The following is a 12,922-nucleotide window of genomic DNA, read 5'->3' on the forward strand; positions in this document are numbered from 1 at the left end:
ATCGCTGCTGGGGAAGCGCTGGTCCATCGGAGCTGTGTGGGGTTGTGGAAGCACCTCGGACAGAGGCCCTGGGTCTGGGACAGGCCTTACCGCCAAACTGCAGCGGGTCTCAGCTCTCCCCATGTCTCTGGACAGCCGCGACGCTATGGTCCCCTCCAGCTCCGATACCAGGACTTTCTGTGAGATGTGGCCCTGGCCGAGCAGCCTCTTGGTGGCTCATGCACAGCGCCGCAGGCAGCGCTCTGGCTCGGCCACCTTTCCCTCCACCGCCTCCTTCCCAGGCCGTCTGTGAAGCTTCCTGTCCCTGCCACTCAGGAACGAACCTCCCCCAGCCTAATTTAGACTACTGAGTATTTATGAGGCATCTTCTATGTACTGAAGCTGGGGAATACAGAGGTGAGAAGTAGCCAATCCTTTCTCCTGGGAAGGATAAAATGTATGCAAATTATGATCATAAAGGCCCTAAGAGAAATAAAAAGAGGTCTGGTGTTCAAGGCACAGGGGAGAGGATTAGGAACGGCTCCACGGGAGAGATGGCATCTGAGATGGGCTTTGGAGGAAGGATAGAGTTTTGATTGAAAGGGATGGCAGTGAGACGTTTCTCATGAGGGGGACAGAATCCCAAGAGGGGAGCAGAACACCGAGCGTCCTAATTTCTGTGGGACCTTGGGAACGCGATGGTGAGGGAGGGAGATGAGGCTGAAAGAGCTGCCCCAGGGTTTCCAGAGCATCTCAGAGCATGGAGGCAGCCCAGGCCTGGCCTTGTTGGGGTGCGATTTGTGGGGTTCACAAGATGGCACGTGAGCCACGAGGATGTGGACATTTTCTGAGTCCCTAAGGACTGAAGATGCTGAATCCTTTATTTAATCCTTTATTTATTATTATTATTTTTAGCATTCAGACATTCCTATCTGTATATTTTTTAACTCAAAATACTTTAATTCAGTCTTAAAATCACTCAGAAACTGCATCCTTCTCAGGAAAATAAATAGCTTTTATTTGCTGCCCTGAAGAGGAAAACTCACACATGGGGAGCTCACCATTTTCCTAAATTTTCAAATCATGGAACTGACTTCAAAAGCACCCTTAGCCCAGCAGCACCTAACAGTTTTGAGTCTCAGACATGGGAAAGCATCAAGCCCTTTGTCTGATAAATCCACAGAAGTTCCCTGATTTCCCGAGTTGCCCTGTCTTTACTGAGCACCTGCTGCATGTGAGTTTCTGTGCACAGGAAGATGAGTAAGAATGTGTCTGTTTTTAAGAGCCTCAGATTAACTTCCAGACTCTCTGAGTGGGTGCCTGTTGTCTTTTGCTGCTCACAGCAGTTCTCCAAAGCATCTCTTAGGGCCTCCAAGTGGTTGCAATTGTGCACTCTCAGGGGTGAAAGAAAGTTGGGGTAGGCACTTCCTGTATTATTTTTTATTAATAAATCACATACATGTTCTTCTTTACAACTTCATCATGCATGGCATTCACACACCAAAATATACTCTTGAAGATAGATACAAATGAGCAGAGGTAGCTGCCCTTTCCAGCCTTCAGGGGCCACGTTGTTTTCTCCGCGATTCCTGAAACTGAGGTTGCTTCTTGGCTCCTGCAGGTACCAATCCCTGGTGGCTGCCTATGGCGAGGCCAAGCGACAGCGCTTCCTCAGCGAACTGGCCCACTTGGAGGAGGACGTCCACCTGGCACGCTCCCAGGCCCGTGACAAGCTGGACAAATACGCCATTCAGCAGATGGTAGGAGGGTCTCAGGGTGGCTGGGTATCTGGGATGCGTGGACTAGATCTTAGCTTGTCTGCATGGTGCTCGAGAGGCTGAGGGCGGAGTGTGGCTCGCTGCCTGGGAACCTGACCATCCTTGCTTCTCGGGGCAGATGGAGGACAAGCTGGCCTGGGAGAGACACACATTCGAAGAGCGGATAAGCAGGGCTCCTGAGATCCTGGTGCGGCTGCGATCCCACACCATCTGGGAGAGGATGTCTGTGAAACTCTGCTTCACCGTGCAAGGATTTCCCACGCCCGTGGTGCAGTGGTGAGGGGCTCTGTTCCCAGGGGGTTAAGAAGTGCATTCTGCCTTTTCTTGAAGAAAGACCCCAGTTAAGGAGACAAACACCATTGAGCCTGTGCTGGGGGCCACTTACCTTGAAACTCTATGCAGAAATATGTTTATAGAAACTCCGAATGTCCACTTTAACTAATATGCAAACATTTTTATTTTCATGACATTGAGTCAGCAAATTTTTTAGAGGGTTTTTTTTTGTTTTTTTTTTGTTTTTTTTTGTTTTTTTTGAGATGGAGTCTCTCTCTGTTGCCCAGGCTGGAGTGTTGTGATGGTGTGATCTCAGCTCACGGCAACTTCCACTTCCCTGGTTTAAGTGATTCTCCTGCCTCAGCCTCCTGAGTAGCTGGGACAACAGGTGTACGCCACCATGCCTGGCTAATTTTTGTATTTTTAGTAGAGATGGGGTTTCACCATGTTGGCCAGGCTGATCTCAAACTCCTGACTTGAAGTGATCCACCTGCCTCAGCCTCCCAAAGTGCTGGGGTGACAGGCATGAGCCACGCACCTGACCAGAGGGTATTATTTAAAAGTCACTACCCTGAAATGAGCATGGCTGTTGTCCTGTTTGCAAGAGTATGTGCATGATTGCTGACTGTACACAAAGCTGGAGATCTGCTTTTCAATATGGAAAACTCATAAGTGGAAAGCGTAAACTCTAAAGTTTTGGGACTGCAAGGCTGCAGTTAGTCAAGCTGTGGTAATTGAAGAATTACATCTTTAAGCCCTCAAGACCCTTTTTGTATCAACATATATTGCTAAAGTTATACATATATCTATGTGCATTTATACATGGGGCTGGGACTCTGAGCCACAGACCAGGTGCATCCTGGCTTATGTTGATACATGTATCAGCATGTATTGCTAAAGTTATACATATATTTATGTGCATTTATATGTGGGGTTGGGACTCTGAGCCACAGACCAGGTGCATCCTGACTGATGTTGATACGTGTATCAACATATATTGCTAAAGTTATACCTATATCTATGTGCATTTATATGCGGGGTTGGGACTCTGAGCCACAGACCAGGTGCATCGTGGCTGATGGCTGGATCCTGAGGTTCTTTGGAAAGCAGGCTTGGGAGGCTGAGGCTCACCTGCTCTTGATGCGGAGGTGCTGGGGTGGATGTGGTCCTGCCTCCTTGATGGAGCCATGAAGTCAGCTTCCTTTCACCAGGGTCAGTGCATTAGCTCCCGTAGAACTCCCTGAGACACTAGCTACACTGCAGCTTAAGTAGGCGGATCCGGGACCCAGCACCCTAGTGTTTCTTATGGAATGACAAGTCCTGATTCCTAACAAAGGTCAGGCAGGTGTTGGATCTGCCAGGTGGGGAATCCCCTGAGAGTCTGAACGAGGTAAGCGCTGCTCTCACCTTAGAAATCAAAAGCAGTGCGAGCTCTGGGCCTCACCCTCAGGGCTCTGTCCTCCTCCCGCCTGAGGCTCTAACGGAAACCTGCAGAAATGGGCAGCAGCAAGTCAGAGGGGCACGGGGGAGCTGGGGCAGAATTGCACACACACAAAATATGACTCTGCCTTTAAACTAAAAGCATGCCTCCCTCATTTAGGTACAAAGATGGCAGTCTGATTTGCCAGGCGGCTGAACCAGGAAAGTACAGGATTGAGAGCAACTATGGCGTGCACACGCTGGAGATCAACAGGTATGACTGTGGTGGGGGCTCTGGACTCTGGCGTCCAGTAATCAGCATTGCAGACCCCAAAGAAGAAGTCAGATGGGTAACTGGAGGCCAAATCACACCTGTCTGTTTGTACTCCGGGTGACTTTAAATAGCATTTATGAGTTAATGGTACTAGTGTTGGAAGCTTCCCTTTGTTTTTCCTTAGTGTCTGGCCAGAGGAATGCAAACTCTGGGAATAAAGGCAGTAGATAGTTCAGGGAAAGGTAATGGCATCTGGGTGGAAAGGCTGCCATGCAGTGCAAGAAGCTTTCATTGACACCTCCTGCCAGGTTCGAGTAACACACCCTAAGTTCAGACTCTTCATAGAATGATGACCTTTATTTTCTTTTATAACAAATCAAAAAAGTATATGAAATGTAGACAAATAAAAGAAAAACAATCATCTATACATCCAGCACCCAGGGTCAGTATGTTGCTGTATAGCTGGCATTTCTTTTTTCCTCATGCGACACACACACTTTTTTTTTTTTTTTGAGGCAGAGTTTTGCTCTTGTTGCCCAGGCTGGAGTGCAATGGCATGGTCTCGGCTCACCGCAACTTCCACTTCCCGGGTTCAAGCGATCCTCCTGCCTCAGCCTCCCAAGTAGTGGGGATTACAGGCATGGGCCATCACACCCAGCTAATTTTGTATTTTTAGTAGAGATGGGGTTTCACCATGTTGGTCAGGCTGGTCTCAAACTCCCGACCTCATGTAATCCACCTGCCTTGGTCTCCCAAAGTGCTGGGATTACAGGCATGAGCCACTGCCTCTGGCCCACACATTTCATTTTTTAAATAAAAGTGAGACCCTGCTGTTCTTTTTCTGTTTCTGTGCATACCCGGTTTTTACTTTTCACAAAAGACCCTGACATTACACAAGTCAGCTTTTTTCATCAGTAGTATATTGTGGCACCTTTCGACGGCTCTAATGTTAATTTTTCCAGTGGACCTGACTGCCTGTTACAGAACTTAAGGAGCACACCCTTGTCCAGGAGCCAGAAGGCCACATTTACCTTGTGACTTTGGATAAGCCATTAATGCCTCCTGAAAACAATTATCAAGAGACAGATAGTAACAATTTTATCTTCTCTATAGGACTAACAGAGTTACTGTGAGACTCCAATAAGAAGATGCACATTGTGTTTATATATGTTTATATATATAACGGGAGGTGTGGGGTGTGTGTGCTTGTGTGTGTAGTCAGTTATATCAAATCCCTTCTAGGAAAACATGAGGGATGTTAATATAAATAAGGTAAAAAATAAGTGAGACATTGGAATATATGATTTTATTGATTTTATTCTGACTAAACTGTAAAGCAGTGAGTGCATCATTGTTAGGCCTCGTTTCTTTAGAGGAAATGGTGCCTGCTAATTCCCAGAGGGAGCTTGGAGGAGCTCAGGAGGGTGAACGCAAATGTTGATTGATCATCCCTCCCTCTTCTCCCCAGAAGCCTGCTTAGAATGAAAGTCTTGGTTTTTTGTTTGTTTGTTTTTTGTTTTTTTAAGCTTTTATACATTGGATCCTGTTAAAAAGTTATCCTGACACTTGTTAAGGACATTAAGAAAGACTCCCTTCAAGGACCACAGGGAGGGATTCTTGCCCTGGGGGAGAGAAACCGGGCTCAGCTCTGAGTACAGCAGGAAAGTGGGAGTGATATCAAGGAGCAGGGTAGGGTGGATGGGAAATTACTAAGAGGAGATGGGGGTGAGGGGGTTCCGGCCAAGCCTCCCCAGCAGGGTTCTGGCTGAAGGCAGGCTGGGGCCATCAGACATCCCTGGGGATGGAGGGGTGAGGAGCCCGTCTGCTATCGAGGGAGGGGCTTGAGTTGGGCTGAGCTGGTGGGATTCTTACTCTTGAGGGCCTACCGAGCCTGGGACCTGGTTGGGAAGAGGGTTGCAAGGAGCTATCTCCGGTTTAGTGAGGGAGGGCGTCTCTGTTCCCGTCCAGCCCAGTATTTAGTGAGGGAGGGCATCTCTGTCCCCGTCCTGCCCAGTGTTTAGTGAGGGAGGGCGTCTCTGTCCCCATCCAGCCCGGTGTTTAGTGAGGGAGGGCGTCTCTGTCCCTGTCCAGCCCGGTGTTTAGAGAGGGAGGGCATCTCTGTCCCCGTCCAGCCCAGTGTTTAGTGAGGGAGGGCATCTCTGTCCCTGTCCAGCCAGGTGTTTAGTGAGGGAGGGTGTCTCTGTCCCCATCCAGCCTGGTGTTTAGTGAGGGAGGGTGTCTTTGTCCCCTCCAGCCTGGTGTTTAGTGAGGGAGGGTGTCTCTGTCCCCTCCAGCCCGGTGTTTAGTGAGGGAGGGCGTCTTTGTCCCCTCCAGCCTCGTGTTTAGTGAGGGAGGGCGTCTCTGTCCCCATCCAGCCCAGTGTTTAGTGAGGGAGGGCGTCTCTGTCCCCTCCAGCCTGGTGTTTAGTGAGGGAGGGTGTCTTTGTCTCTCCAGCCTGGTGTTTAGTGAGGGAGGGCATCTTTGTCCCCTCCAGCCTGGTGGTTAGTAAGGGACTAGTCTTTGTCCCCGTCCAGCCTGGCAGAAAGTCAGGAGCCTGGCTTCTCTCCCTCTGCCTGGCTCCTGCCCTGTGCCTTCCCCCAGCATCCTCACCAACTCTTCCTCTTCCTGCCTTCCCTTCCTCCTGTTTCTGACTCTGCCTGGGGCCGTGGCTTCAGCCAGCTCTTCCTGATGTTCATCCTGGTGGCCTGAGCATGGCATCTGCCCGGTGGTGCCCCTCCCCGCATCAGGGGGTCCACCAGCTCCTCTGTGTGTGGGACTCCCTCCTGCCTCCTCCTCCCAGGAGCCTGCATGGGGCCTGGGGCCTTTCTCCTGCTGGAATGGTTCACCCTCTGCAGATTCACTAGAGTTGGTTGTTGAGAGGCAATAATTGAAATTGAAATTTGCAGGGCATCCTACCTCGTTTCTCCAGATAAATCTGGGTTTCTCTAGGAAAGCTCTCCTTCTGGCGGGCTCCTCGGCCCTGCTCACAGAGAGCTTGCTGTGTGCCTGGTGCTGTCCTGGAGGTTCAAGAGGCTTCAGGGGCCTTCCAGGTCCCACTCTCTGGCATCAGGAGGCAATTAATGAGTGAAGGACACAGCCAGCCACAGCAGCAGTGCTGGGCGCGGGGAGGGAGCTGTGGCTCATTGTGATGCGAAATAGATGCCAGGTGGACCTTCATGGAGATGTCACATGAGCAAGGCTTGAAGGCCAGTAGAGGACCCAGAGCTGTGGAGTGGGTGGGCCCCCGGCACAGAGGCTCTGAGAGGTGCATTGGGGGTCCTGGGCTGGGGGGTTGGCAGGGGACAAGCTGTCACAGGCATAGCCAGTGGCCCTGCAGATCACGGGGACCCCATGGGCCATTGTAAGGACATTGGCTTTGCTGGAGGGAGGTGGAGAGACCCCAGAGGGCTGAGGGGAGAAGGAAGGATGTGACCTTCACCTCTAGAGGATCACTCTGACTGCAGACAGGCTGCAGGGCCTGGCAGGCCTGGTGGGAGCCGTTGCCAGAGTCCAGGAAGGACCACGGGCCTGGGAGTGGAGGGAGCAGACGAGTGGGAAGAAGTGGGTGCTCTGGGCAGCTTTTGAGGGTAGAGCCAGCAGGATTTGCTGCTGGGCTCGATTGGGCGTTAGTGAAAGAGACGGTCCAAGTATTCTCAGAGCTGTGGCCGCCACAGCAGGGTAGGCTGGGGTGGACAGCGGAGTTGGGCACAGGCCGCATGGGATGCCTCGACTGGGGCCATCTCCAAGTTTTTCAGAGAGAAACTTTCTCTCCTTGGATTTCCGAAAGTTGTGGGAGTTTTAATAGACCGTAGGCCGTCATGTCTAGAAAGAGACCACCTGCCTTCATTTTGGACAGCTCGTGGGTGTGTGGGGCTGTCTGCTTTCTACCCTGTGTGTGCCGTGACTGTTTAGGGGTAAGTAGGTTGGTCTGAGTTCCAGATCAGCTTATTCCCAAGCTGTGTTCTGATAATTGTTTTAAAAAGAAAAGAATGATATTCCTTTCTCAAGAATGAAAAACGTCACGTTGACACTGGTGTTGGCAACATTTAAACTTTACATTGGGCTCCATATGGGCTTTGAACAGAATGGACTAATTTGTGAGATAAAGTTGTTGAATCCGCCCTGGAGTACCACAACGCAATGATCCCCTAATATAGGTCTCCTCTGATGGACTTGGATTTTGCCTGAATATGCAAATATTTGGGAAACTTGGGAAAAGGAAACTTCCAAGACCACCTTTTCTCTCAGTATTCTTGTTGGTCCTAGGAAGTTCCAAACAGATGAAATGTTAATATTCTTCAGGAAAAGAGCAATGAGATAAACCCACAAATTACAGCTTGTCTCAGCTGTTCATACCAAACTGCTGAGCCGTTGGTCATCCGATCTGTGGCCATTTTCAGTGGCGGAATGTGTTGGCACCCCGTCTTGATTGGCTCAGGAATGAGCTTTTCCTTCTGTGACATGAGTGACATTTATTCCTATGAATATTCCTTGGCCATGGTAGCTGGATTCTTAAAGTGCTGAAAAAGAAGCTCCCCCTTGGTACTATTTGATTTTAAGTTTGTAATTGACACTGTTTTATATGCTCATAAGATTTTCTCATGGGACTCATGATGTGAGCCCTCATTCTTCAAAGAATATGATGTTCTCATATTTTTATAAAAGTATTTATAATAGAACAATCTATCTGGTTTTCTATAAGTAACATGCTCACTCCCCATTCATTCCTTGCTGAATGATTTTAGGGGGAAACGTTTTTTGTACTTTATTTTTAGAGCTTGATATTTAAATTTTGATTTAATTAAATTATAAATCCAGCATCATCACCACTTATAATTTGAGGACATGAGGCCCCAGCTGCCCATGAGAATTGATACAGAACTTAACCTCATGTCTGCCCATCTTTAAGATAGGACAGAACCAGCTTCTCCCAGGGGGTTGTTTTAGGGGCCTTTAAACAGAGACTCTGGGATGCCAAAGGTCCCCATGGAAGTTTGTATAAATTGAGACCAGGGAAGACTCTCTCCGTCTATTCTGGGAACCTGTCCGAACAGGAAATAAAACCCTTGCCTCTCCCTCACTTGCTTGTAAGTTCTCACAGCATGAAGCGAAGGCTGGAATTAGACTGGGGGTGAGCTGAGTGTCTGTGTGGGACCTCGGGAAGGGGAGGAAGACGGGGGTCCTATGGAAACTGCCCATGGGCCAAAGCTGTGATTTGCCTCCAAATCCCGAGTGGACACAGGCTAAGCTGAGGAAGTCTCCGCGAGAGTGGCCACCCTTCCTCCTGCGTCTGCTCTGTTGTCTGCCCAGGCCCCCTGCTTCCCGGCCTGGGGGCAGGCAGGGGGCAAACCCCATCAAACCCCACTGTGCCCTCACCTCCCTCCCAGGGCAGGTCTGTGCATTTGTTTATAATCTACACAGGGACCTGTGTTCCAACATACTTTATACAGTATGAAACAAGGGCGAAAGAGAAATAGAAAAGGGGAGACAGCGGGGACCATAAACAGAAGGCCTAACTTACCCGTGCCCACCCTGGGGGTGACTGCAAGCTCCTTAGCGGGGCGCCTCCTGCATGGAGTGGGGCCACCGCTGCCGTCAGTGGGTCGGGATCTTTGCTCCGGTGACGGGTTTCTTTACAGAAGGAAGGAGAGCGCTTTCTTCGGAATGAGTGCAGAATCAATGCTTAGGAGCCCTTGCGTTTTGTAGTCGCTGAGGGAGGCGAAGTGGATGGAGGGCTTCTTCCCCCAGTCGCTCCTGCCTCTGAGCACCAAGTGCTAATTGGTGACTTGATGAGCTAATGAGTGCTAATGCGTGAGGCTGCACTCCCCTGGGATCTTAATGCCTTAAGTCAATTGAAAAACAAGCTCCATGCCCTTTGGGAGAGGCTGCTGGCTGGCGAGGGGGACCGTGGCCCGGGAAACACATCCCCCTCCTCCTTCTCCTCTCCTGGCACCAGTGATCCTATTTCCTCCATTCTTAGACAAGCTTTATCCCTTTCCTGTACCCCTCCCAGCTATCCCCTGCCCAGGAGCTGTGAAACAGCAATTCATTGCAGTTCTCAAAAGACTTAGAAATTGTGTTGCTTTATAGGACTATAAGGGCAAGGAGGGATTTCCGTGCAGGAGAGGCCAGAAGGAGTCATCTTTGGACTTTTGGTTCAGGAATTCAGCTATTATCTCTTAGTTACTAATATATAAGTTTAACATTATATGATAAAACCACAAAATGTTTTCAAGTACATTGTTTTATTTAATCATCAAAGTCACCCTAGTCAAGTGTGGGTGCTCAACACATGCATTCTAGAAGTCTAAAATACCCACGATGTGTTTATTATAAAGTCAGTAGATAAGAATGATCAGGCTGGTCTCATGAAGACACCAGTTTGGAAGGAGAATTTGAGGCTGGCAGCTGCAGGTGTGTAAGAGCCTTGGCAGGCCAGGCACAGTGGCTCATGTCTGTAATCCCAGCACATTGGGAGGCCGAGGCAGGTGAATCACGAGGTCAGGAGTTCGAGACCAGCTTGACCAACATGGTGAAACCCTGTCTCCACTAAAAATACTAAAAATTAGCTGGGTGTGGTGGTGCGCACCTGTAATCCGAGCTACTCAGGAGGCTGAGGCAGGAGAATTGCTTGAACCTGGGAAGCGGAGGTTTCAGTGAGCCAAGATTGCGCCACTGCACTTCAGCCCGGGCGACAGCGCAAGACTCTGTCTCAACAAAAAAGAGCCTCGGCAACTATTTTTGCCCTGGATTTTCTTCTTATTTCTTCTTATTGCCCAATGTTTCTTCTTATTCTCTATTCTTCTCATTGCCCAATATTGAAAAAAATCCTGAATCCAAGACAAGTAGTTGCAAATGAAAACATTTTTACCTTGACATCTAGAATATTATCCAATTACACAGAGGTAGCAGGAGAAGCTCTGCCTGAGGCCCTGGTACCCATGAGTTAAGTGGCTGCATAAGGTTCGTGTTGGGCTTCATGCCTGACAGGTGTGTGATGTGCTGAGCCTACACTGATACCACAGTTTAAAAACGGCTAAAACACAGGGAAGAAGAAATGTGCAGCACACAGGGGAGATTAGAGTTGAGAGCTGTGGGGTGCAGTGTGAACGTCGTTGATGTTACTTAACAGGCAGCAGCAGGGTTTTTGAGGGGACTGGCTGGAGCCCTGTCCATGTAGCCCACACTCCCGCTCCTCAAGGACAAGGGTGGGTCAAGGCATTCACCCTTCCTCACTGAGGAACTGGTCATGACGGTGACTTGCTGGGCTTGGGGACAGCCCATGCCCTGGTCCAGCTGGGTCACATCCCGTGAGTCCTGCCCTGGTCCAGTAGGGTCACGTCCGGCGGTTCCTGCACGGGAACTGCCCGTGCACCTGCTCTGTGCTTCTCTGGTATATGGCTCCCTCCTTGAGAGTCTGAGTCCACCTGGCTTGTACGTTTGCAGGACAGGCTCCAGGTCAGCAGATTCCAATCAAGCAGATTTTATAGACCGCCTTGCTCACTTCCATATACCCTGGCATCCGAATCCTTCCAGTGGTGCCTGTGGGAGGCTGTCCCCCTTGTTTCTCTCATCTGTTGTGTTATTGCTAGTGGGGGTGGGATTGTTGTAGAGGAAGGGTTAGGACGAATCCCAAAAGAAGAATATCTTTGGGTTTGGAGAATGCATTTATGAAAACATAATGGTTTTATTAATTAGAAGAAGTAACATGAGCACAAAGTAAACAAACAAACAAAATGCAGCAATGCCCACGGGTCCCGCAGAGAAGCAGCTCCTTCCACCCGGGACCCTGTCCCAGGCATGTTCTGAGAGGCAGCAGCACATTGCGCTCCCTGTGGGAATGTGTATGCAAGTATTATGTGTGAATTTTACGGGTAGATTAGCACAGGTTGTTAATGCTTAGCATTGGAGAAAGCCTCTACTTTTGGGATTTTTATGTGTTTTACACACACTGTTGCTTTGCACCTGGGGACATGGCTGTACCTGTGGTGAATCTGGAAATAGCATAGCAGCATAGCTTCTAATGAGTTCAGGCTAGAATTGTAGCTTTGCTGATGGCTTTGTAGTTCGGCTTGTATTCCTCCACGGTGAACTAGAAGATAATGTTCTTGGTTTGAAAATCTACCCAGACTGGGCTCTGGTGTGTGATCTGTCCCTTGAGCAGTGGCAGTTAGGGAGGCCAGATGGTTTTCTCTGACATATTGAAATTGGATTTGAACTTCAGGAGGAGGGGAAAGAATTCTCAGTAGATAGCACAGTTCTCGGACACGTTCTTTCACTTTTGCTGGAGAAACAGAAATTTTTGGTCTAAGAAAATATTTTCAGCTCCTATAGTGGAACAGAGAAGAAAATAAAATTACTAATGACTTCGCAGGAATGGATTTTGTCTCTGGAGGCACTGGCTTCTTAATGCATTTGAAAAGTCAGACTTGAGTAACTCTTGCTTTTCTCAAAAGTGGGGACTTTTTGTGTTGTTTCTTTTCCCAGATTAAGATTCTGCTCAGGTGTCCATGGCTTGGAAAGGAGCTACCAGAAAGAATGCAATTTTGGAGTCACGTGGACCTTGTTTACCTAGCTTCTTACCTTACTGTGTTGATTTCTCACCATCCTAGTGGTATAGTGACATCTGTTTTCCAGGCTACTTGAGGATGAACATGGAAATGCTGATGTGAAGTGACCTGAGGAGGGCTTGGTGTTGAGTAAAAGCTCAGCTGATCTTAGCGCCTCTTCCTTACCCCCTCTTGTCTCCATTTCCTGGGGAAGCTGGTGGGAAGACAGTTCACAGCCAAGAAAAGAAGCTTTAGCTTTAGTACCATGGATATGGGGAAGCAGACGACCACTCCCACACGGACTTGGGTTTTGTGAGCCTGGGGTCTCTGGCTATTCCTAAGTCATGTTTTTGTTTGTTTGTTTGTTTGTTTTTCCCAGGGATAAACACACATCAGTGTCTCAGGTGGAGTCCAACTCAGACATTTCAATACACCCTTCAGTGGATGATTCATGTCTTGGGATCATATTACTTTGGGGTTCTGGACATAGCCTCTTATTAGCATGGGAATCCTACTGAGGAGCTGGGTAGGGTTGCAGAATCTGCTTTTGGAACAGGGAGTTTGTCACTTAGGAGTTAATCGGTCTCTGTTTGCACCTTGGAACCCTCTGTGTATGCCAGGCACAAGCTGTGTTGAGGGCTTTGATGGGT

At 49.0% G+C, this 12,922-nt stretch overlaps 1 protein-coding gene across 1 annotated transcript in view; it reads left to right on the forward strand.

Moving 5' to 3' along the window:
• Window positions 1-12,922, forward strand: part of MYOM2 (myomesin 2) — a 100,607-nt gene that overhangs the window by 10,398 nt on the left and 77,287 nt on the right. Inside the window, exons 4-6 of the mRNA XM_054498927.2 lie at window positions 1,601-1,739; window positions 1,876-2,033; window positions 3,631-3,723. Of these exons, the coding sequence (XP_054354902.1) occupies window positions 1,601-1,739; window positions 1,876-2,033; window positions 3,631-3,723 (390 nt within the window). The remainder of the gene's footprint in view (window positions 1-1,600; window positions 1,740-1,875; window positions 2,034-3,630; window positions 3,724-12,922) is intronic.

This window comes from Pongo pygmaeus, chromosome 7 (genome assembly GCF_028885625.2).
Source record: "Pongo pygmaeus isolate AG05252 chromosome 7, NHGRI_mPonPyg2-v2.0_pri, whole genome shotgun sequence".
NCBI lineage: Eukaryota > Metazoa > Chordata > Mammalia > Primates > Hominidae > Pongo > Pongo pygmaeus.